The sequence below is a fragment of the Strongylocentrotus purpuratus genome, unplaced genomic scaffold (genome assembly GCF_000002235.5).
Source record: "Strongylocentrotus purpuratus isolate Spur 01 unplaced genomic scaffold, Spur_5.0 spur5_scaffold_18, whole genome shotgun sequence".
In the NCBI taxonomy this organism is placed as follows: Eukaryota; Metazoa; Echinodermata; class Echinoidea; order Camarodonta; family Strongylocentrotidae; genus Strongylocentrotus; species Strongylocentrotus purpuratus.
In genome coordinates this window covers 21,589,529-21,615,845 of record NW_022145603.1, presented here as the reverse complement: position 1 = coordinate 21,615,845, position 26,317 = coordinate 21,589,529, and the positions used below count along the sequence as shown (strand labels likewise).

At 39.1% G+C, this 26,317-nt stretch overlaps 1 protein-coding gene across 1 annotated transcript in view; it reads left to right on the top strand.

Annotated features, from left to right (window-relative positions):
- The window catches only part of LOC105439226 (UHRF1-binding protein 1-like), a 52,044-nt gene extending 26,721 nt beyond the window's left edge, over positions 1 to 25,323 (top strand). The window contains exons 6-21 of the mRNA XM_030989449.1: positions 1,903 to 2,106; positions 3,034 to 3,228; positions 4,090 to 4,270; positions 5,227 to 5,244; positions 7,946 to 8,032; positions 8,474 to 9,046; positions 10,216 to 10,322; positions 10,951 to 11,037; positions 11,409 to 12,969; positions 14,039 to 14,119; positions 14,705 to 14,956; positions 17,601 to 17,720; positions 22,272 to 22,429; positions 23,263 to 23,391; positions 24,016 to 24,124; positions 24,830 to 25,323. Coding sequence (XP_030845309.1) covers positions 1,903 to 2,106; positions 3,034 to 3,228; positions 4,090 to 4,270; positions 5,227 to 5,244; positions 7,946 to 8,032; positions 8,474 to 9,046; positions 10,216 to 10,322; positions 10,951 to 11,037; positions 11,409 to 12,969; positions 14,039 to 14,119; positions 14,705 to 14,956; positions 17,601 to 17,720; positions 22,272 to 22,429; positions 23,263 to 23,391; positions 24,016 to 24,124; positions 24,830 to 25,149 — 4,182 coding nt within the window. The 3' untranslated portion in view covers positions 25,150 to 25,323. The remainder of the gene's footprint in view (positions 1 to 1,902; positions 2,107 to 3,033; positions 3,229 to 4,089; positions 4,271 to 5,226; positions 5,245 to 7,945; positions 8,033 to 8,473; positions 9,047 to 10,215; positions 10,323 to 10,950; positions 11,038 to 11,408; positions 12,970 to 14,038; positions 14,120 to 14,704; positions 14,957 to 17,600; positions 17,721 to 22,271; positions 22,430 to 23,262; positions 23,392 to 24,015; positions 24,125 to 24,829) is intronic.
- Positions 25,324 to 26,317: the final 994 nt, after the last annotated feature.

Sequence of the window (26,317 nt, the reverse complement as noted above, 5' to 3'; positions counted from 1 at the left end):
TATCATCTTCATTCTCTTCTCCTTTTTCCTCCTCCTTCTCCTTCTTTTCCTCCTCCTTTTCCTCCTCTTCCTCCTCCTTTTCCTCCTCTTCCTTTTCCTCTTCCTCCTCCTCCTCCTCCTCCTCCTCCTCCTCCTCCTCCTCCTCCTCCTCCTCCTCGTCCTCCTTCTTCTCCTCTTCCCCCTCCTCCTCCACCTCCTCTTCTTCTTCTTCTTTCTTCTGCTTCTTGATTTTCCTCCTCTTCTTGTTCTTGTTCTTCTTTTTTTGATTTTCCTCCTCTTTCTCCTCCTTCTCCTTCTCCTTCTTCTTCAACCTTCTAATGCAATTGCTCCTCTCCCTCATTTGCTGTTTCATCTTTCATGGTTTCAGGCAATCATTCAGAATACATACAACCATTGTCATGTTGTTTGGCTGTATAAGAATAGACGCTGATATCGCCATGCCCTTGAAAGCACTGTTAAGTGGAAATTTGAAACGCACTAACCGGGTGCTAGACAAATGGGAACATGAGAAGCACAGTATACATGTCATAGACCTATAATGCTGTAAGGCTATGAACCTCGTTCAGATATGACTCTGTAAACGGCAGCGCTTTAATAAAAAATATAACGGCATAAGTGCAACACTTTACATTGCTGTATCTTATGTAAGACGGAGCTCAGTTGATACACCTAGGACCTCTATTGCGCAGTTGCCATTCATAGATTTACATGTTTTAAAGCCCCTATGCACTATTTTGGCCAGGAGGGATTCAACCTCCCTGCATTGTCACTGGTAGGTGGTTATCTCATCAAATCAGCTCTCAATTGACATCAGAAAAAGGGGACCATGGGGGACCAACGGGTACCGCTTAGGCATAGTTTGCTATATAGAGGGTGCAAGTACAGTTGTAGCTACAAGTAGTGCAGTGGGGCTTTAATAGAAACCGCCACGGTTTACCACTTCATATCTGAACGAACCTTTACAAAGAATCATGAGAGAGAGAGTAGTTAGAACATGGAGGCCTATAACACCACCATGGCAGCCTTGCTAAATCCATGTTAATGATTGTGAAGTGCCAGGAGTGTCAACTTTGACAGACATGAGCGCTGTACAAGAACCCACTATCATTATTATTATTAATAGGAATAAAGAAAGCTTCTTCTGTTGTTCCAATGTCATTCTCACAGTAGCCCATTCACACTGTCATCATTAATTTAAGTTCTAGTGTGAATGGGCCTACTGGCATTCATAGCTTTCCAGTGTTTATTTCCCTTGAACTATTAAAGAGAGAAGGAGAGGTAATGTACAAGGGAAAATGATTTTAGAGTTTTCTCATTCTTTTCACTCCTAAACAGGTACATGAATCTCTAACATCAATATGCAATTTTACAACAACAGGATTGCTTTTGAAATATTCTATTTCCCAAAATGACATCGTTAATTTCATACATTTTTGATGTCACATCTTTGTAATGTCCCAAATTCTGTTATGTGCACTGCTTTTCAATGTAACTGAGCAAAATTTGGTCACTTTTTTTGTACAACTTGAATGATTCCAAAACCTCTTGACAGTCGCACGTCCTTGAACTGGTACTTGATACCAATGCAACTATTCAGAAACTCACACTAGACAGTTTCTTTCCAAAGGTCATTGAATGACTATGCATTCACATTATCAATAGATAATGGTCGGTCTCTTATTTTCCTTTCTTCTAAATTTATGTATATATGCCTAGTAATTAAGTTTTTATTTATTTTGCTATTAAATTTGATTTGTACTGTACAAGCACAAGTTGCTTCTTAGAGGTCCGGCCTAATATTTATTATGTATTTATGACTTGTATTCTTTTTTCATGATGCCAAATAGACAGAAATTGAAACTCATTATTGATTTATAATCACCATTATTCTTTGCCTTTTAGATTGCTCAGCTTATTGTGCAGAGCACGACCCCAGACTGGAAGCCAGCAGACCTGAGATACTCCAGGATAAAAGACATGAACAGAGGACAAGTTCTTACCTTCAAAGCAGTGGAATGGTCCACGTTTAGACTGACTGTAGATGCAATAGAGAAGGGATCGGGCTCACCCACTACACCAATTAGGTTAATCACAAATCAGGGAAAGGTAAATATTCAAAAAAGTTTTTACCTAAAAAGTAATGGAATGGTCCACTTTTAGACTCACAGTAGATGCAATAGAGAAAGGATCGGGCTCTCCCACTACGCCAATTAGGTTAATCACAAATCAGGGAAAGGTAAATATTCAAAAAAGTTCTTGCCTACAAGGCAATGGAATGGTCCACTTTTAGACTGACAGTAGGATCGGGCTCTCCCACTACGCCAATTAGGTGGATCACAAATCAGGGAAAGGTAAATATTCAAAAAAATTCTTACCTAAAAAGTAATGGAATGGTCCACTTTCAGACTGACAGTAGATGCAATAGAGAAAGGATCGGGCTCCCCCACTACGCCAATTAGGTGGATCACAAATCAGGGAAAGGTAAGTTATTCAGAAAAATTCTTACCTATGAAGCAGTGGAATGGTCCACGTTCAGACTGACAGTAGATGCAATAGAGAAAGGATTGGGCTCTCCCACTACGGCAATTAGGTTAATCACAAATCAGGGAAAGGTCAATATTCAAAATAGTTCTTACCTAAAAGTAATGGAATGGTCCACATTTAGACCGACAGTAGATGCAATAGAAAAAGGATCGGGCTATCCCACTACGCCAATTACATGTAGGTTAATCACAAATCAGGGAAAGGTAAATTATTTTTAAAAGTTCTCACCTACATTATTACCCTGTTTATAGCTGAGCTGTAACTGTAACTGTAACTAAAGTAACTAGTGCTCAAGCATTTCAGATACCTAGGCGTTGATGGAGAGTGACACATGTAGATTAACGTCTTGGCAAAGGACGTTTGTGTCACGCTGGGATTCAAACCCGCAACCTTACGATTGAGAGTCCAGTGACTGAACCACTATACCACAACACCTGTGGGACATTTAATTCTACGACCTTCATAAACCCATCTAATTTCATCCCTCAGATCTGTATCACCATCAAGAAGAGACTCAACGACTGTTCGCTGGTGACGTCCAGACTCCAAGTGCTTCTGGATGACATCCTCTGGGTTCTCACAGACTCCCAGATCAAGGCCAGCATGCTTCACATGCGCAGTCTCAACCCAGTCATACAGAAAGCAGCAGCCCAGAGCAAAGTACATGCCGAAGCAGCAGGAGAAGTATGAAAATCATGTTATTATAATACCGCAGGTCAAAACAGGGGAGTGTTTCACAAAGAATAGGAGCGACTTTAAGTTGGACTTAACTATGGCAGGCCATTCATGCCACTAGTTGCTCTCACCATTATGTCTGTTAGATAGTATTTTTTCCTTCAATAATGATCTATCAAAAAAGGTAAATTCTGTAGATTTGCACGTCCCATAAGAGACCAATGCCAGAAAATGGTGAGAGCAAACAGTGGCATGAACGGCCTGCCATAGTTAAGTCCAACTTAAAGTTGATCTTAGTCATTGTGAAACACTCCCCTGTTCTTTGTAACGACCCTGCAGTCAGTACTACCCCAGCATGGCAAAAAACCCATGCAATACGCCTGGGTCAAGAGCTAGAAGGACCACTACTCTTGTATGAGAGTGAAGATACTTCACCAATATTCATCAAGCTCCCCTTGATGTCCCCTGAAATCCTGTTGATGTTGTGTCTACACATTTAGATTGTAATAATTGCAGTGGCTGACAATAAGGATGATTATTATAGTTTAGCATGAGTTTTTATAAATTTACTCACATTTTCATAGAAAACAGAATAGGAAAAAATAGTACCATCTTCCACGATTCCATTGCAAGAATTCTTAGAGAAATTAAAATATACTTGAACTTGAAAGCTCAATTATTAAGTCATAATTTATCATTGGAATTTGAGTACAAAATTTATTATGAGTTGTAGAGTGGTGGGTAAATTAATGTTTAATGCCTGAAAACTTGTTTTCATTGAAATTAAAGGTGAACACTGGTATCTTTCCAACCCCTAAGTTGTTAATCAAAATTTCCCATCATCTTTCCCAACCTGCCATCTTGTCGCAGGCTGTGAGCACCCCACATCCTACAGAAGACCCTGCAAACAGGCCTCAGAACGTCAAAACATCCAAGGAACTCCAGCTGCTGCAGTTCTTTGAGCGCTACGACGTCCCCGAGACATCCTACCACTTCTTCACCAAGAGAGTCGACCTTCACCTCTGTGATGAAATGAATCGACCCGAAACTGGTATGTACGTGGAACAAAACGGAATAGTCCATTTACTAAAAAGGGTTTTTGTGGCATATAAAATAGCCGATTAGGAAATGATACAACTGACAAGTGAGTTGATTTCTACCTCTGTGATGAAATGAATCGTCCCGAAACTGGTATGTATGTGTCACAGAATGGAATAGTCCATTCACTAAAAAGGGGTTTTTGTGGCATATAAAATAGCCGAACAGGGAATGGTACAACTGACAAGTTAGTTGATTTCCACCTCTGTGATGAAATGAATCGTCCCGAAACTGGTATGTCTGTGTAACAGAACGGAATAGTCCATTCACTGAAAAGGGGGTTTGGTGTGATAAGATTTAAACAAAAGAATGCCCAACATGAGTTGATCTTCATCTCTGCTATGAAATGAATTGCCCCCAAATTGGTATGTACATGTATGTGTAACAGAACGGAATAGTCCATTCATCGAAAAAGGAATTTTTAAAAAACTTGCTATAATCCTTGCTCTGGCTTGCAACAAGTACTGCTAACATGAAATGAAAAAGAAAAAACACAAAGAAAAAAAAGGCTTGAATTTGTTTTCTGTAGCTGACGTCTTCACTAACCAACCGCCATATCATCACGTAATGATGTTTTGTTTTGTGCCTTTGCAGTAATATAGTCTTGCGCTCAATCACGTGCTTCTATCATAACACTGTTAATATATGAGTCTTCATATTAACATATAATATTCTTCTTTTCAAAAAGAAATTAAGTTACGCAAGCTTTTAATTACTTTGATTCACATGACATTTTATTTCATATGAGTGGATTCAATAGCTATCATTTCTTTCACAAATATTTCTTGTGGGTATTTATGAATTCATTTTGTTGGGTTTTTGGTGGAGGTGTTCATTTCTTTGTGTCTTGACTTTTCAGTCCTTTTTGTTTCTCATTTTGTTTTCACCATTCATTTCAACATCATTCAGACAAGAATTCAGCAAAAGGTATTAAGTCATTGCAAATTGGATGCACTGTGTTTGCTGTGATGGTTTTATTACTCTTGTTTTTGTTGTTGTTACTGTGTTTCACATTGTTGACCCATCACCTTTTAACCTTTGACCTCACTTGACAGTGTTAGTAATGACCTCTCACATGTCAATATCTTATTACTAGAAAGAGATAGTCATCTTTATTCTCTGATAATCAAGCATGCAGTTGAATAGGGATTACGTATGGAGAGTTCACTTCCAAAACCTCCTGCGTGTAGATCAAATTTGTGTTCAATTTTGTCTTTACTGATTTCAGAAACCTCAAAAAACTATTCACTACTACCAAAACAATTCTTGTATGAGAAAAATATAACATACATTCACAAGAAAATGAGCCCCCTCCTCCCCCCCCCCCCCGCATTAATTGAATTAAATCCATATGTTTTCAAAACGGGTTACATTTTAATAAACAATGGTCTTCTAGGGAACTGACTAATCACATAGCAGCATGAAATGCATGAATAGTCACATATTTGCCCTCGGTTGCTTGAACAAAAGGAACTAGTTTGCACAGACCAGTGTAATGACGGTGACTCCAGATATTTCTACAAAAACATGTTCAATTCTCATACACCTACTTCAAAGTTTAGTCAAAATTTAGTTCATCAAAAATATATAGCTTTTACTATTCTACAAACTGAGATAATTGAAGAAAAAATGCTTGTTTTATGAGTATCTGACATATATTGTGAAAAAAATACTTGTGATGTGAACTACCCTTTTGCAATGTGTGCCCATACTTGTATGTATGTATGTAACCAATCTGTAGTGTGGAGTTGCCTACTACATGTAGCTTGTATCGAGAATGGATTTGTTCGATGTAGCCTAGACTAGAATAGATACAGTCAAACTTGTCTATTAAGGCCACCCAAGGGAAACACAAAAAGTGTTTGAAAAGGTGAACTTTTAAAATAGGTCCTTCAACACACATTTCCTTCTCCAGTTTGAGCCAATAAACAGTTAACCAAATTATTCACACCCTTACCAAGTTTTGTAATTTATTTGTTAAGTATGTGAAAAATGAATTTGTCCCAATTTATGTTTCTTGAGAATGTGACAATATAAAAGTTTACATCTAAAAGTATTCAACAAAGGCCCTACCTAATTCTACCAGTTCACCTTTCATGCTTGAGTTACAAAAAACATCTAATTTACAACAGGTATGAATAATTTAGTTGTTATCTGTAGGTGGCCTTTATTGAGGGTGGCCATTGGGACAGGTTTGACTGTAGCTGCATGTGATATTTTAACTTTGCATAAAAAATCACCTCTCTTGTAACCCAGTAGAGTAGATGTACATGTTTTGTATTCATTTAAAATATGATCAAGCAATGCAATTGACATGCATGTATGTGATTTGTAATCGACAGGATAGGGTGAGAAATTCATGTTGTAAAACTATGTTCTGTATTATATAAATTATATTTATAAAAACATAGACCTACAGAACACTTTGGAACCAGATTGTAACCAGATTGTAACTAGATGGTACCACTGCACACATCAATGAATGTTTCATCCTTCGACTTTTATTTGATTATTTGTGTGTAAGCACCACATGAAGTTTGTTTGCCTTTGCATTAAAAACATTTGTTTTCTCTTTGTTCTTTGTTTGTTTTTTGCTTATTGTTTCTACCGGTATACAAATTGACATACTAGTACATGTAAGGAGCATGTAGCATTGTTGATTGGCAGTGGAGGAACAGAATGCCTCTTGGTAGAATGGCTGCTATGGCGATTAAAGAACAATGTTTTGTTTTTGAAGGGGATAAATGAAAATGATTTATTATTATTGTTAAAGGTACTATGTCCCATTTGCAGGCCAAAAAAATGAAAAAGTTAAATTCCAACTGCATTTGAAAGATAATTCTAATTTAGAACTTCCCTAAAAAAGGTGGGGCTTGAAAATGTCTTCAAGTGGGGAAATAACGACTATTAGTTGTCAAATCGACTTTAGGGCTATAGAGCCCAAAAGTAATAGTCTTGATTTTCAGACAATTGTACCGAATGGTCATACGTTTTATGCTGCGCAAAGATTCAATCAGTTTAATCTTGGCCATCACAAGAAGTGGGTTATTGATGTAGACAAATGCTTATGTACCCCTTTACAACTCTTCTCATGTATGTTATTACCAAAGAAGAAAAAAAGCCAGTCAGTCACTCAATAGTGTCTGACGGTGAAGTCTAGCAAGTAAACGGGTTTCTTTGCATAATTTGAATATGAGGACACTGCTAACGTTTAAATTTCACAGATAGGACATACATGACATATTCATAATTCCTGCAAATTTCTACGTACTTTGAGGTTGGCTGCAAAAGGGACATAGTACCTTTAATGTTATTATAATTGTTACTGTCATTACTATTGTTAATATTATTAAAATGTCCTTCATTTGAGGAGAGCCAGCTTATCATCATGGCACAACAATACACTAAGCTACCTCCTATGTTAATGCAAATATTAGAAGCCATTTAACATTGTGGATATACCAATGAGGTGAGTAATTCATTCTTATATTTTACATGCAATTGTAATATGCCAGCAATGCAATCAAATCACTATTCACTTAGTCTTCACTGTGAAAGTTATATGCACAGTACTACATTGTAGTTTTCATTCTGAATGATAAATGTCTATTTTTTTCTCACCTCTTAGAATCGTTCAAAAGGAGAATAGAAGGAGGTGCTATGCAGATCTCTTTTACCGGTGTTTCGTTTGACTACTACCCTTACCATATAGCAAGTAAGTCAGAAAATTTATCTCATATGATTTTGGATTTAGAATTCTTTTAACACCACTTTCATATTCACTGCTGAAGAGGGTTATGTCCACACTCAGCCCAGAGTAATTTGTCATATAGGACAGGCATGTGTTTTCCATGACATGCATGACTGCATGTTGCTGAACAACATCCCTTGGCATAGTCTTTCTCTTAAAAGTATCCCAGGTACTCCAATTTAGGTGGGGGGGGGGGGGGGGGGGGGGGGGGGGGGGAACTTAAATCTTGTCACCTATAATGAGAAAAATGAAATATTCATGAGACATAACGTCACTGAACACCAGGTTCCTCAAAGTTGGGCAGTGTACTTATTGAACGTCCCTTCATAATTTATACATCTACCTCTACTGTATACATTAAAACATGTAACACTCTTTTCCATTTGAAACATGTTTGTTTTGCAGGTAGTCCTCGAACCCATTGGCAATACTTTGATGATGCGATGAGCCTCTCCGATAAATGGATCCACACCGTCCTTGCCCACTTCAAGCAACAGTACGCCATGGCACGCAACGAACTCAAGAAACGGACAGCCCCGCCCACTCATCCAGCCACACCCCCTCCCCACCCTCCACATACAAAGCTGACCACGCCCCCTGCGCGCCCGGCCACACCCCCAACCAGGACTCAATCGCAAATGGGCAGAGAGCGCACGTCAAGCGCTAGCCACGGTCGCCCACCGGGACGCCCAGGGGGTACAGCGGCCCCACCCCATGGTCAACCACGATCCGGTGCTATGCCCGGTCAAACAAGCAGGACATCGGTCAAGCTAATGTCCAGTTGTCTAGTGTTTAGGATACGAGCGTTGCAGCTGAGTAACGTCGCGACGTCGGACCGGGGTGCAAACAACGAGGAAAACCTGCGCAATAATCTGTTCTTGATGTCGGACAAGAACACGTTCCACTTACCCCCTGAGATACCGTCCATACATGTAGAGTACATGTCTTTCTACTTCCCCAATGAACTTGACTTCCCTGGTAAGTGTTCACCCGTTGGCTCTGGACCACTCTGATCCCCATAGGCTTAATTACAGGGACCATCTGGACCCCATTTCACAAAACTTGTCATCAGTGACAAATGACAGTTTTTGTTATAAGCTACTGAAATCCTTTCTTCTGATTGGATATCAGCAGATTTGTCACCAACTTTTGTCATTTGTCATTGAAAAAAGGCTTTGTGAAACACCCCCCTGGTCCCTCTAAGCAATGTGTTTATTAAGGCCTTTTCAGATGCTTAAAATAAGAAAATTGAATGGAATAATTGTACTTCTCGTTTCTGTATCGTATAAGATATTGCTGGTGTGGAACTAACCCAAGTTTAAAATGAGTTTCAACGTCCTATTAGACTGAGTTTTGTATAAAATATTTCTTCACCCTTTCACAATTTTTCATGCTGTCATTGATAATCATCATCAATCATTATTGCAGAAGTGTTGCTTTGAACCTTAATGAAAGGCTACTGTTTCTGCGTGTAGTTGTTGTAGTCTTGTGGTTTAAGCACTTGACTTGAAATGCAAAGGTCGTGGGTTCGATTCCGGACACGGCACTAATATCCTTTGGCAATTAATCTTCATTTGCCACACCATACCCAGGAGAGATATGGGGGCCTGGTAGGATGAAGAAAGCCTTTGTGTTAGTAATTGCCATATGCCTTCATGATGACCATATGGTAGAACCTCCGCATGGAGTTGAGATGGTGCACTTTGTGCGTGAATGAATACATGTAAATCGCTTAGAGACAGTATTTGGTATTAAGCGCTATGTAAATCCAGATTATTAAAACAGCAGCAGAGTTTCAATCAATAAGCCAGTTCACATAGTTGCAGTCTGAGCATGAGCAGATAAAAGTTATTGCAGACCAAATTGTGAAATACACGGAGAAAAAATACTGGATACGTGCTCATGAAAGTTATGTAATCATTATTCATTTATGCACAAGCAGTGCACTTCATGATACACAGATGGAAGTATTCTTTGAAAAGGGGAGACAAAGGCTATTTATGTCGAACCTCCATCGCTGTAGGAGTGATTATTTCAAAATGTACAAAGTGGGACCTCTTCATGTTTTGAAGATCTGTGCATATTTGGGGTCATTTGGGACATGTGCTAAACGTGATTGGTCTATTGCTTGTGTTTCTCTTCATCAGTGCCAGCCCCAGTGATCTATGCCCAGATCAACCCTATGCAGCTCAGATTGGACAATACAACACTACTATGGCTCAACCAGTTTGCATTCAATGTCATGCAGACATTAGTAAGTATTACATGTATATCCCTTATAGTAAGATGGTTGCATTAGGAGTGTACACAACAAGGAAAAGAATAGTTTTACCAGTAAAGAAGTTTCCTGCCGAAAAGTGCATTTTTTATTGCTAACGTCACAAATAGTTCACCTTTCCTGGGAAAAAGTGAACTATTTGTTTTCCTGCCCCCCCCCCCTAAACTGGCGAAATTCAGCAAGTGTGCAGGATTTCACATGCTTCCACACGGGCAACTCCCGCGGTGTCACTCCCGCGCTCACGCCGTGCAATTTACGCTGAGCTGCAGTACCTGTATAGCGCCAGCTAGCGCCAGCTAAACATAAGTACACCCTTCAATGTTTTCATTTGGGCCGTGCAATTTTCTTTTATTTCTTTTTTGAATGTGATGTGAATGTGAGAATGGTTAATGATATTAGAGAAGTGTCCAAGGAATGATACAGGTGGAAGGAATATAAAAAACAAATATACAAGACTCATTCTTGGAACAAGATAAAGCTATTCACACTCAGGAACATCAATAGTACTATTCTTCTGAGACAAAGATCCCTAGAATGTTGTCTATAAAGAAAAAGATGTTGTATCAAATGTACTATGGTAATGTGTTTTATACTTGCATTGCAGCCTGAAATAGACGAGATAGCTCCAGCTTCTCAGACGAGCACGGGACAGGATCACATTGACATTAGAGTAGATGCACTTATGCAGAAGGTAAGGCGCCCTCTATTTATCATTGCTAAACCAGAAACTTTAGGGAAATTAGTAACGATTGCTGTTTTGTCTCAAGAACTTTTACAAATTGCGAAAATCCAATGTTGTGATTCATTTTGTTTGGAACACTGAACTTTGATGACTCGTTAAATCTTGAAAGTTTAAAATGTCTGTTTTTACTCCAAGTTATACCTGGCAATTGGTGTTGTGTTATGTATTATATATTTTATTTTTGAGGGGGGGGGTGGAGGGAATGGTCATTCTTTATTTGAGAGGATCATATACATGTATGCTTAGGCCACTTAGTGTTGAAGACAAAACATAGCCAAACCTTACACAGATTCATCAACTGTCTTCCTTTTGCTATTCAGGTACTGATCCCTGTTCCAGATCCTGTCGCCAACCAACCAGACCGGCCCAAGATCCTCCAGGTCCAGGTCTCGCAGGTGACTGCAACCAACTGCCGCGTCGGGACGAACTCCTCCAGACCAGACCTATCGAAGGTCCTGCAGAAGTTCCAGGGAGTCCAGCTCTTCCACACCACGACGTTCCCGAGCAACAAGACCGACTTGCAGACGTTGCCTGCCAAGTTCTGGAAGCACGCTTACGAACCCAACTTCCTCCTCCCTCCAGGGATGCAGGAAGATGAAAAGAAAGATTCCATTCACAAGAATGGAACGCCTCCTCAGATGAGGGACGTGTCGGAACATTCTAAACCATTGCAGGATGTCAAGATGAAAACGTATACCTTCAGACCGAACGCGTCCGACGATGTCTGGGGCATCAAGGTCGATCAAGTGTGGGCGGACTTCGTCGGGGTGCCCAGCTCCCCAGACAGGCCGGTGCCATTCATCCAGCCACTGCCACTCGGCTTGTGGATGTGCTCAGCCAATAGCAATACATCGTTAGAGTCACTTGACCAAGTCTCCGGGAGTAGCCCGTCTCTTGCCAATATGCACTTGGTTGTAGATACGCCCTCGTTTGTGGACATCACCATCAACCACTATCAGCTTCTGTTCCTTCTTAGACTCCAGCAATCCTTACAACTCCTCTCCTCAAACATGGAACTAGACCAAAACCTCTTCGCCAAAGATGAACCTCAGGAGGCGATGCCTTCCATCGCAAGTCGCGTGATCTCGGTAGTCTTCCCTAGTATCCATGTAACCCTTCTCGGACCCCCATCGTCAGTTACAGACAAACAGGAGGATGAGACGACGTCGGTCAGCGATTTGACCAATCTCAAGGATGATGGGAAGGTAGAGGACAGTAGTCAGGACGCAGAAGCCGATAGTGGTGGTAACGTAGAAGAATCGTCTGTCATTCAGAAGACAGAGCTATCAGATTTAGATCAGAGCAGCTCTGAAGTCGTTACGGACTCCTCGTCACCGACGTCAGACTCGGTTGATCTCGAGCATGACGTCAAGAATGGTATATGCATTAGTGTTGTGAATGGAGATGGGGTTCATGGTTTGGATAGGAGTGATATCAAAGCGTTGAAACTTGATGGACCACCAGGTGCAGTGGTCATCACTGGAGCAACGCCCAACGGCAACGGTCATACTCACACCTCGCTTTTTAATAACAATGAACCAGTAGCAATAGGTACGACTGCGCATCCTGTGGGCCAAGGACAGGCCCCAAGGAAGAACAACTCCGCCTCTGAGCTGACCCAGTCCGGGAGCGTATCCTCAGAGACCAGCGGAGGCTCCTTGTCCAATCTCTCGGGAAGCCTCCCTAAGAGCAACAGCCAGAACTCCATCACTGTCCAGATGAACGCCCTCATGTCGGCCAACTCCATGGGATCGCTGGACGAGCAAGGCATGGACTTTGAGACGATATCTGTGAGCAGTGATTCCAGCGAAGGATTCACCATGGTGACCCAAGGCTCTAGGCTAGGAAGCACTGCGGACATCGAGTCAGAGAGTGGTTTAGGTGAGATGCCTGTTCTCACCATCAACTATTGATGTTGTAACACAGTTTTATGGGATGCTCACAGTTTTGTTTTCCCAAAGCACCCCAAATTTTGATATCACTGTTGATGTTGTAACACGGTTTTACATGAGGATCCAAGATTTGTTTTTTCCCAAAGCACCCCAAATTTTGATATCACCGATTTATGTTTTCCGAAACACCCGTAAAGCCTCCTTCAGATATGATGGGGTAAACCGGGGCGGGTTTTTAAAATTACAAAAGTGTAATATGCTTCTCATTTCTGCATAACAGGACGAGTAAGGCATGGGCTTTAAAGGGATCGTTTAACAATGTTAAATCTGAGATGCACGGCCCTACGTGTTATCAGTGTCTGTGAAATGGTGTAATATTGAAGCCCTAAAAAAATTGCGCTTCACAATGATCAAGAAGTTCCTCAAAAAAGTAAAAATCTTTGAGTGACTGGTTTTACCATACTCGCTTTCCCGAATAGACTGTAGTGTTATGAAAAATATCTTGATAATCAGACAGGCGATCGGCTTGTGAAAGTCATGGGGTTCCTGACTGACCTAAAGGTTTATAGTTATCATTGCAGCATGAGCTAATTCCAGGATTTTCAGAATCTGAGACAAAGTTACCGGATCCCTTAAAGACAATATCTGTGAGCAGTGATTCCAGCAATTCCAGTGAATATGCGTTGGCTCTTTGTTGCTAGCACTTGCCATTCATTTACACGTTATAAAAATGAACTTCATGTTTTACCACTTCTAATCTGAACGAGCCCTAAGTTTTTAGTGTTAAATATTGTGGGTCTGGTTGCAAAAGTATCCCTTAGCAATTATGAAAGACCTGGGCCTTGTTGCATGAAGCTTAGAAACAGTAACGACTACAACAATTCTGTAACATATCTGCGCACAGCCAATCAAATGCCAAGATGTTAGTAGCTTATGTTAATGATTGACATTTATTATTGATAGTAAGATTTATGACAGAGGGCTCTGAAGTTGTGTTGCTGGCGCAAGCACCCATGATGTTTTACTCTAATTTATTTTTATTCTGTGTTTTGTTACAGGGAGTGAGTTTTCTCAGTCACTGTCAACGATCGATGTACCACAGGACAGCGCTCTTACTTCATCACCTAATCTTCTACCAGGTATGTCTATTATTCATTGTCACCATGTAGAGACATCATTCTCTCTCTCTCTCTCTCTCTATCTCTGTCTCTCTGTCTGTCTCTCACCCTTCTCTTTCTAACACCCCCTCTCCTAAAACTTCTTTTACTTTTTTTTCTCTCTCTCCCTCTTTCTCTTTATTGGTCTGCCTGTCTGTCTCTCTCACTCCTCTTTTTCTCACACTCCCTCTCCTACAACTTCTTTTACTTTTTCACTCTCTCTCTCTCTCTCTCTTTCCCTCTAACTCTCTTAAACAAATACACGCTCTCTCCCGTGGCCATCTAACCTGGACTTATTTTGCATCTTCCCTTTGTTTTTGCACAATATACCTGTATGTGATATTGACTTACTTGACTTGGGTGCCTAGGACGGTGTGTCCCCTTGCTCCCCTACGAGAAATCATGCTCCATTCTGATTTGTCCTTGGCTTGTTGCTCTGCCTCTTGTGTGGGTAATATCACATTGCACTGTACTTAGTTCTTCCATCTCGTTGGAGGGCGTCTACGAGATCTGCATGCATTTGATGTGATATTACAATTAATAATATCTTTTGACAATCACACCCAGGTTCAACATCGACAGTTAACAGTAGCACAGACTCTGTACCCTCCCCCGATGCCAAGGCTAAAGTGGATGACTTTGAAGGGTGCATCCACAAGCTGCGGCAGATCTCCGTCCTGACCTTTGACCTGCACGGTGTCAGTGCGGTGCTTCAGATGTGCAATAAGAACGTGGTCCTGAGGGCAGCCGTCTTGGATATCAATAAGGAGGAGAAGGGCAACACCGACTTCACCAAGTACATGAATATACTAGACTCAGGTATGTTTAATAGTGATATTGTTTTTTATGATGCATTTGCATGTAACTTAACACTGGAGGTGTTTCATAAACCTGTGCGTAAAGTTACGAATGACTTTACAAATGATTTGAATATGAAGAGCCAAAGTTTTTCTGACATTTTAACAAAGTATGACTGTATTTCCGGTAACCTCGATTAAATTGTAGCCAAAAATACACTTTGCATAAAATTGTTTTGTTAATAATGATAAGGTTAATCTACATCTGCATAATTCAACTTTAGCTTATGCAATTAAAAGGATTTGAGAATCCCATTTAGCTCTTCATATTCAAGTCATTTGTAAAGTCATGCATAACTTTACGCACAGCTGTATGAAACACCCCCCTGTTTAGATACGACATGGTAAATTTGCCTTTGAACCTTGTGCTCATTTGCGGCATTAAACCGCACTTTAACAATTGGGACTTTAAGGGTAGTGCACTTCACATTTTTTTTTATCGTTGTAGTGCAATTTTGACAATCCCACTAGCCATTCATTTCATACACACACACAAAAAAACAACAACAAAAAAAAACACAAAACTGAGGTAGTTTACCATAGGATTAGTACACAGACGTAAGAACTGCCACGGCACACATTCTCTGTACAGAAAGAGGCAAAAAATTTAGGGTAGCAACTAATAATAGCTTGGTGCAATAACTTCTTCTACGCTTCACATACTTCTTGATATTCACGTATGAGGTATTAGATACAGAAATTCCAAGTGCAAACTACTTTATTTTGCTGTTACTTTTTATGCCTCCGCCACCGAAGGTGGTGCCGGAGGTGGTGCCGGAGGCATCATGTTTTCGGGTTGTCCGTCCGTACGTCCGTCCGTCCGTACGTCCGTCCGTCCGTACGTCCGTCCGTCCGTCCGTCCGTCCGTCCGTCCGTCCGTCCCGTTTGACCGTTATCGCAATATCTCAAGAACCATTTAAGATTTAAGCTTAAGACTCGGGAATAGTATTTATCACCATAGGAAGACGATCTGATTAGATTTTGGAGTACGTAGGTCAAAGGTCACAGGTCACAGAGGTCAACTTATGAAATTCCTTGTATTGAGTTTGTTAGCACGATATCTCAAGAACCATTTGAGATTTAAACTTCAAACTTAAGGATAGTATGTATCACCATAGGAAGACGATCTGATTAGATTTTGGAGCACGTATGTCAAAGGTCAAGGGTCACAGAGGTCAACTTATGAAATTCCATACATTGAGATTGTTATCATGATATCTCAAGAACCACTGGAGATTTAAACTTCAAACTTAGTGATAGTGTGTATCACTATAGGAAAACAATCTGATTACATTTTGGAGCACGTAGGTCAAAGGTCAAGGGTCATAGAGGTCAACTTATGAAATTCCATACATTGAGATTGTTATCATGATATCTCAAGAACCACTGGAGATGTAAAAACTTCAAACTTAAGGATAGTATGTATCACCATAGGAAGACGATCTGATTAGATTTTGGAGCACGTAGGTCAAAGGTCAAGGGTCACAGAGGTCAACTTATGAAATTCCATACATTGAGATTGTTATCATAATATCTCAAGAACCACTGGAGATTTAAACTTCAAACTTAATGATAGTGTGTATCACCATAGGAAGACAATCTGATTAGATTTTGGAGCACGTAGGTCAAAGGTCAAGGGTCACAGAGGTCAACTTATGAAATTCTATACATTGAGATCGTTATCGCGATATCTCAAGAACCACTGGAGAATTTTCACTTCAAACTTAATGATAGTATGTATCACCATTTCATAATATCTCAAGAACCACTGTAGATTTAAACTTCAAACTTAATGATAGTGTGTATCACCATAGGAAGACAATCTGATTAGATTTTGGAGCACGTAGGTCAAAGGTCAAGGGTCACAGAGGTCAACTTATGAATTCCATACATTGAGATTGTTATCATGATATCTCAAGAACCACTGGAGGTTTAAACTCCAAACTTGTTTAAATTGCTCTATGGCGGAGGCATCATCTTCGACTGCGCGCAGTCAAAATTCCATCTAGTTTTCTAACACTTCTTATCATCTCATGTCTGAATGAGCCCTGTGGTTTCCCTTGAATTTTTTTTGGTATTATTAGGGTTCATTCACACACAAGGTGATTAAGTCCAGTTTGGTAGTAAACTGCTCGAAAAAAACACAGCATTGCCAAATATCTTCAGTCACACTGCAAACTGACCCTAAACTGATGACAGACTGATTCTAAGGCCATTTACATGTAGATTATTTCATTTGGTTTGTTGTCAGTCTTGTTTTGGTCTCTCACGTTAGAATGGGGTATTAAGCTTGTTATTTCTTGCAGTCTTGTTTTATTGTTGTTTTTCTTTCGCATGTTTTTCAAGTTTCTTCAGCCAGAGTGGGCGTCGAGTTTAAAAAGGTTGAGAAGCGCTGGTTAGACCATGTTTTAAATAAAACCTCTTTTTTTTAAACTCAGGCCTTGGGTTTGCGGTTGATTTATGTTGCCCTTAGAAACTAGCCAACCTCACTATAGATAGTTGTTAGTAGAAAGTAGTGATTATCTATTGTCAACCCTACATTGCGTGCTACGTGTTGTGTTATCGTTCTTTCGCCCCTTTTGTTTCTGACCCCTACAACCTTTAAGACCATGCCACACTGAAAGCATGTGTGACACGAGCATGTATAGAAGAAAAGCTAATGCTGTACACATGCACGCGAGATGATGTACGTTTTCTCTTCAACTTACCTGCTAGTACCGATAATGGTAAGCCCTCTTTAGCTGCTCCTTTTTTACACCTCATTTACACCTTTTCTACACCTCATTTACACCTTTTCTATACCTTATTTACACCTTTTTAGCACCATCATTTCACTTCTACACCTTCTATACCTCTTTACCTCTTCTACACCTCATTACACTCATGTAGCACCTTCCCTACACTTCTACACCCTTTCTACTCATTATTTACAGTTTTTACACCCTTTCTCTATCATCTTACACTTTTCACACTTTTCATTACTGTGGTAACTTGGGAACTGTTGAATGGATTTTAACCAAACCTGTATGGAGTATGTATGAACATGCAAGGACAAACTGATTAAATGTTGGGTCCAAGATGTCAAAGGTGAAAGATCATATGGTCTTTAAAGTGTTAATAAATTCTCGAATATATCTTATTACTGTGTTAATTCCACAACAAATTGAAAATTAAACTAAAATTATTGAAAATATTATAGTGAAAGCAAATTTTTTTTTTTAAGGTCTGATATTAAAGGTCACAGGGATACTTGAACAATATGCCTCCACCTATAGGTATATGTTATAGTATTAATGACTGCTTTGAGAGAAATAGTTGTTTTATTACGCTCAAGGGAAGGTTAGAATTGTGCTATTCCCCGAGGCTTGCCGAGGGGAATAGCCCAATTGTAACCTTCCCGAGAGCGTATGAAAACAACTATTTCTCGAATATTAAAGCAGTCATTAATACTTTTATATGCCGAAAAAAAATAGACTAAAAAATAAAAAATAAAAAATACTTTTTTTTTTGGTCGAAGATGAGATTCGAACTCTTGCGTACAAAAGGTGATGTATCCAAAGTCAGCGCCTCAGACCTCTCGGCCATCGCGCGTTATTAACATGCATGGCAGTTTTGTACAATATATACATTAAAATGGATTGAAACCGGCTTCGCGTGTGATGAATGCTTCGCAAAAGCTCCATATACGGACTCTTCTTTTACTTTTGCAATGCATATTGGCACGAACTTAGATCAAGATCTATCGGCAGATGTTGTTTTTTTGTTTTTGAGAGTTAATTTTCGTCTTCATGTCAACAATGCAAGATAAAATTGTCGGTAAGATCGATCGAAATTCAATTGTATTGAAATTGCCGACCAATTTTTCGCACACGTATGGTATCCTCCATCGCTCAAACCATTTTTTAACATGTAAACCTATGGGGTAACCATGGAGACTGACCTATTTTTTTAATAACCATGGTTATTAAAAATATTGAAATGTTTTATGCATGGTTACCGGGAATTTTACAGGAACAGTTGAAGTTTATGAATGCAATTCGACCAATCAGATGGCTGGGTTTCTTAAGTGAGGTATATAAATGTATATATGTATAGGTGGAGGCATATTAGAGATGCAGTCTTATCATGTTTCATTTTTTTAAACACTTTTGTTTCTTGCTTTTTCTACACCTTTCTACGCCTTTTCACCCTTCACCCTTTTCACATGGTATACTTTTTCTAGTTTCTACACCAAACGGTTTTTACATACCACTTCATTCAGACTTAGCTGCACAACAAACTTTAAAAATAGTCTCCTACTTCTTCAAATTTTGTCCATCGCTGATAGATAAAATCTTCTTGCCTTCAAGCAGGCAGCATGGGTCATGGGGGTTTCTGAAAAGTTGACATGGCAGGTGCATAAATAAATTAGGTGTTTGTTAACAAAATTTGCAATTATGCATGGAAATGGTGATGGGTAAAACCTCTTTCTTCATGTGGTACAATTATCAAATAAATTATTCATACTCGTAAATGTTATGTTTTTTCGTATAAACTCAAGAATGAAAGATGGACTGGTTAAATTACATGTAGATCCTTTGTTGAATACTTTTAGATGTAACAGTAAGCAGTCTATATTTAAGGAAATATATATTGGGAAAAATCAGTTTCTCCACCTAATTAAAAAATTACAAAACTAGGTAGGGGTGTGAGTAATTTAGTTGTTAGCTGTTTGTGATGCCATGTGAAAGGTGATTCCATGCATTCCATCCCAAATGACATGCCTTTTATCCATTTACAGTCGCTGTGTCTTTTTTTTTTTTTTAAAGTAAAAATCCCTTGATGTAACAGGAGCCATTGACTAAATATTGATGACACTTAGAGAAAACCCACTACTCAAATGTCATATCAACAGAGTATTCATTAGCAGATGATGTAAAAGGTCTTATGTCGTATAAGACACATTGCATGGATCGACCTGAAGCAAAGGCTGAGCCCTGTTCCATAAAACTTATTCAATGGATGAAAGTCTTAAGACACATTGCACCAAATCACCCTGAAGCAAAAGCTGAGCCCTGTTCCATAAAACTTATTCAATGGATGAAAGTCTTAAGACACATCGCACCAAATCGCCCTGAAGCAAAGGCTGGGCCCTGTTCCTTAAAACTCATTTAGTGGATAAAAGTCTTATGTCATATAGGACACATCGCCCTGGAGCGAAGGCTGGGCCCTGTTCCTTCAAACTCATTCAATGGATAAAAGTCTTATGTCATATAGGACACATCGCCCTGGAGCGAAGGCTGGGCCCTGTTCCTTCAAACTCATTCAATTGATAAAAGTCTTATGTCATATAGGACACATTGCACCAAATCGCCCTGAAGCAAAGGCTGGGCCCTGTTCCTTAAAACTCATTCAATGGATGAAAGTCTTATGTCATATAGGACACATCGCCCTGGAGCGAAGGCTGGGCCCTGTTCCTTAAAACTCATTCAATGGATGAAAGTCTTATGTCATATAGGACACATCGCCCTGAAGCAAAGGCTGGGCCCTGTTCCTTAAAACTCATTCAATGGATGAAAGTCTTATGTCATATAGGACACATTGCACCAAATCGCCCTGAAACAAGGCTAGGCCCTGTTCCTTCAAACTCATTCAATGGATAAAAGTCTTATGTCATATAGGACACATTGCACTGAATCGCCCTGGAGCAAAGGCTGGGCCCTGTTCCTTAAAACTCATTCAATGGATGAAAGTCTTATGTCATATAGGACACATTGCGCCAAATCGCCCTGAAACAAAGGCTCGGCTCTGTTCCTTAAAACTCATTCAATGGATGAAAGTCTTATGTCATATAGGACACATTGCACCAAATCGCCCTGAAACAAGGCTAGGCCCTGTTCCTTCAAACTCATTCAATGGATAAAAGTCTTATGTCATATAGGACACATCGCACTGAATCGCTCTGGAGCAAAGGCTGGGCCCTGTTCCTTAAAACTCATTCAATGGATGAAAGTCTTATGTCATATAAGACACATCACACCAAATCGCCCTGAAACAAGGCTAGGCCCTGTTCCTTCAAACTCATTCAATGGATAAAAGTCTTATGTCATATAGGACACATCGCACTGAATCGCCCTGGAGCAAAGGCTGGGCCCTGTTCCACAAAACTTACTATTGTAGCTATTGAATAAGTTGTACTAATCCATAATACAAGTAAGCTAATGAAATCATTACCTTCAAATGTAACTGTAATCCTGACTGTTACGTCTTTTTTGTTTTTGTCACGAACTCAAGAAGCAGTCGATGTTCTGAATATCTTAAACTAGGTTTTGTATTTCATGAATTTTAAGTTTTGTATTTTATTAATTCAATTTGGTGCATGTTCAGAAATATTTATTGGATTTTGAAAGCATATAAGGTCTTTGTTTGGGGTCTTAATTTTAACATATTTTGTTTTGTTTAAATGCCTTTGACATTAATTTTTTGAGCCTTTCGCCATACATAAAGATTTTAAATTTGTTTTATCGGTTTCGCCTTGTTTCATATTTTTGTTTCCAATACAAATTGTTGTTATTTATTTTATTTATGTGTTATATGAATGTTTGACCTTTAGGTGACCTTAATAGAATGAGGGAGAAAGAGAGAGAGAGAGAGAGAGAGAGCGTGTATGTATAATGCAGAGGAGAAATCGCACCATATACTTTTTGTTCTTCTTTAGGTCACTATCATAGAGTGTGGCAAAGGAAGAAAAGAATACAAATATATTTCAGTCTTTACATTTGTCTGTTCTTTAAGGTGATTATCATAGAGAGAGTGTTAGGCAGAGGAAAGGAAAAGAAGGGAACAAATAAATTTCACTCTCTATATATTTCTTTTCTTCCTTTAGGTGAATTGTATGGACAAAATGTTAGGGAAAGGAAAGGAAGAAAAAAAAAAGAGATAACCAGTCTTTACATGCTTTTGTTCTTTTAGGTGACTATCACAAATAGAGTGTAAGGCAAAGGAAAGGAAGAAAAGAGAACAAATATATTCCAGTCTTTACATATTTCTGTTCTTCTTTTAGGTGACTATCATAGAGAGCATAAGCAAAGGAAAGGAAAAAATAGAAGAGATCATCAGTCTCTACGTGTTTTTGTTCTTCTTGTAGATGACTATCATAGACAAATTGTTAGGTAAATGAAAGGAAAAGAAGAGAACAAGGATAAATTTCATTCTTTACGTACTACTGTTCTTCTTTTTAGGAAAAAAAGTAGAGAACAAATAAATTTCACTTTGTACTTGTTTTGTTCTTCTTTTAGGTGACTATCATAGAGAAAGCATAAGGCAAAGGAAAGGGAAGGAAGATGGAGAGAAAGTAGAAGTGAAGCCATCCAAGGCATTGCTTAGGTTTACTAGTGGACCTTTAGCAGAGACGTTATGTGAACAGGCAGGAGAGAGGGGATACATGCAACTACAGGTAAGATAGGCTCTTTTACTCTCATTCTCTCTCCCCCCCCCCTCTCTCTCCTTATCTTTCTTTTTCGCTCTCTTTCTCTTCCTCTCTCTCTTGCTTTCTCTCTCTTTCTTGTTCTCTCTCTCTCTTTCGGTCTTCCGTTCTCTTTCTGTTTTTGTCTCACTTTCTATCACTCTGTCTCTGATTCTATCTTGCTTTCTTCCTCTCTCCATTTCTATTTTTCTCTTCCTCGCCATCTCCCTCTCTCACTTACTCTCTCTCTCTCTCTCTCTCTCTCTCTCTTGCTTACTCCCTCTCTCTTGTTCAGTCTCCCTTTCTCTTTTTTGTTTGCCCTTTCTGTTTCTGCCACACTTTCTCTGTTTCTGTCTTGCTTTCTTCCTCTATCTCTCTCTTTTCTGTCCTATTATGTCTCTCTCTTTCTCTCTCTCTCTTTCTCTCTCTCACTGTTTCTATCTTGCTTTTGCCCTTTCCCTCATTGTTGTTCTTATTGTTTAGATTATTATTTTAAGTACTTACTTGTAGTAGTAGTAGAAGTATCATTATAGCTATTATTCATACCATGATATCATCATCAGTATCATCATTGTTGTTATTAAGAATCGTCAATCATAACGCACAATCTAATCATTCCATTCGTATATTTACAGTTGAGTAATGTAGACCTCAATTTTGTCAAATCGTCTCTAACCAACCTGAGTTCACTCGTCCAGGATGAGATGGACTCTCTGCCCATGCTGCTAGACATTACAGTATTCAATACAGTAGTAGTAGTAGTAGTAGTAGTAGTAGAAGGATGCACAATCTACCGTAATAATTCTGTTTTTATATATTTACAGTTGAATGATGTAGACCTAAACTTTGTCAAGTCGTCTTTGACCAACCTGAGTTCACTCGTTCAGGATGAGATGGACTCTCTGCCCATGCCGCTAGACATCACAGTATTCAACACAGCAGTTACGTTACAGGTTAGTTTTACACCTACATATTTTTTTATAGAAAGTATGAGTATAATGATAATAATACAGTGAAACCTTGTCTATAAAGACCACCTAATGGAGATCAAAAAAAGTGGTCTTTAAAGGCAGGTTGTCTCTATGTACAGGTTCCTTTAGTGCATTTTCAAGGGTAACAAAAAATGTGATCTTTGTAGACAGATGGTCTTTTTATACAGGTGGTCACCAAAGCAGTTTTGACTGTAATAATGACTAACTGGTGCCTGGGAAACGTGGGTGCCTAAAATCTAAGTATGGACCCACAAAATGTCAATATTTTAAACATAGGGCTCGTGCATACTGACTTAGGTTAATTCAAAATATTTAGCCTGCAGCCCTGTCTACAAGAAAAATGCAGTTATAACAGACTGCCGCTCCCCCTTTTTGAAGAAGATAGTTACACATGGAGCTTTTTTGTGGGTCTTTTGAATTCTTTTGTATTTTGAATAAACAAAATACTTTAATAGTCTGGAGCACTGCCTTCAAGAAAAATGCAGTAATAATTGCCCCCTCCCTCTTTTTGAAGAAGAAAATTGCACATAGAGCTATTTTATTTTGTTTGTCTTCTGAATTCTTTTCCCTTTCACTTTGTTACAGGACGATGCTCCTCTGGTCTACCCTGATACGGTCGCAAGCCCTCCCCTTCAGCTGAGGATACCATCGGTTAGAGTACATCGATCACCCGATGGTGCTTTCCATGTCAAAGGTAATGGCTAACTGGCTAATGATTCCAGGGCACTTTGTCTGGCAACGTTACTCTGGGTTTTATTTAGTTCAAGATTACAAGTAAGGGAAGGGTTGCAATTGCAGGGTTATAGGTGTAGGGTTGGGGATATTATTGGGTTCCAAGTTTGAAGTTTGGGAACTGGTTAGTGGTAGGGTCGAAAGTTATAGGTTTAGATTTTGGTGTAGGGTTAGCTGTAGGGTATGCATGTACATGTTTATTGGGTCCAGAGTTGAAGTTTGGAAGTGGTTAGGGTTAGAAATGGATCTCTGAGTAATTGTCACCAAATTGCATGTGTCAGAGAATACATTGGGTTTTATTTGTGTGCTTTATTTTGTCAAAGCTAATGGGGCACGGGAACTGAATTGGTTTAGGGTTGTAGTGTTACCTATGTACTGGTATATTCTTATAAGGCCATATCAATGTTATCTAGCCATGTGATTTTTTCGTTTATTTAGAAGTATTGTAGGGTTACAATCATAAATTCACATCAGGCCATTTCACTTCATATTTTGGTCCAATCTAAGCTCTAACAGGGCTATTAATTTATAACAATGATCAGATATAGTTAAATCTTACTTATTCTTGGTTATGTAGGAGACATTATAGCTTGCACATGACCTTAAATTAAGTACTTCACCCTTAAGGCAACTGGTAAAACAGTTTGAATTCATTTCTCGTTACCAGGCATCCATCCCCAGGGCATCAGCTTAAAATCTACCGAACACACCGATCCTCCATCAACCACACACCCCAGCGACCACACCCACACAACCACACCGCCCCAAGATGCGGCCGCCAATGAGACGCTCAGCGATGAGAACGCGAACCTCCGCAGCCGGATGGCTCTGATGAAGGACGCCCTCGCGGTGCTGGAGAGGGAAAGGACCTCGCTGCTCTCGACGCTGGAGCACCTACAGGAGGAGCTCCTGACGGCGGATAGAGAGAGGGATAAACTGAAGGAGCATGTGGTGGAGCTGAGTAGGAGAGTCAACCTAGGAAGATGAGACTCCGTACGGTACTCTTGAGTTCTAGGGGATGTTTCACAAAGATCCTAAGTTAAACTTATCTCTTAGTTGGACTTAGCAGTTATGGAAAGCGGTCTGCATCTTTGAAAATATTTTGTAAAAGTTATTTTAAAAGGTATAAAATGTTGAATCAAATCATTTATATTTTCTATCATCAAGGAGATGTCATGTTCTTGATGTGGAATTTATGAAAAGTCTACAATAATAGAATTTTTGCTTTTGAATATATTTCATTATAAGGCTACAAATGGCTCTCCATAATATTTAAAGTCCAACCTACAGTTAAGTTCGAATTAGAATCTTTGTGAAACACCCCCCTGGTGATGAATCTATGTAGATTTATATGAACTTTTTCAGAACAGGATGTATATTCAGGGCTAAATTGATCACGTATTTTTCCTTACATCATTGTATATCAACTAACTTCTTTGAGGGTTTGATTTTAGCTGGTAATAAATATATGTTGATTTATTTGAATCTTTTCAGGACAGGATTTATATCTAGGCAAAATTAAATTTTTGTTCTGTTATTGCTACATTGTTAAAACAATATGTGATTGTTTTCATGAGAACAATATACATGGGCGTGAATATTGTTGTAAAGTTAGACAAAATGGCCAATTTTTATTGAAAAATAATGATCTTTAATCTCTCAATGTGTTGCTAATTTTCAAGATTTCAAAGCTTATTTTCCTTTTTAAAATCCCTTGCTTTTTTAAATTTTGTGAGAGATTCATTTTTACAGTAGACTAATGATTCAAGATAAGTGACACTAAAATATGGCTATTTGTAGTGAGAGTTTCTGTGATATAAAGAACCATTGTTTACATTTTTCCAAAAATCTCATGTTGCAAAAGTATCTGGTAGTACAGTAGTCAATATTGTAGTCAAGTATTATATTGAGTAAAGCTGGAGACCACCAGCCTTTTCCCCGATATGGACTACTTTCGACTTAGCCAGTTGACCCTCGGTTACTTTATCATCTGTTCCTGTGCTTTTAATCTGAGATATTTCACATTCTATATCAAATTTGTTCAGCAGATATTAGTATTTGTATCCTTTCAACAGTCGATGCCAATCATGTTGTACATGTACTTTGTAAGAATTTCATTTCTGCAATTACTATGTATTATTGAAATAATTTTTTG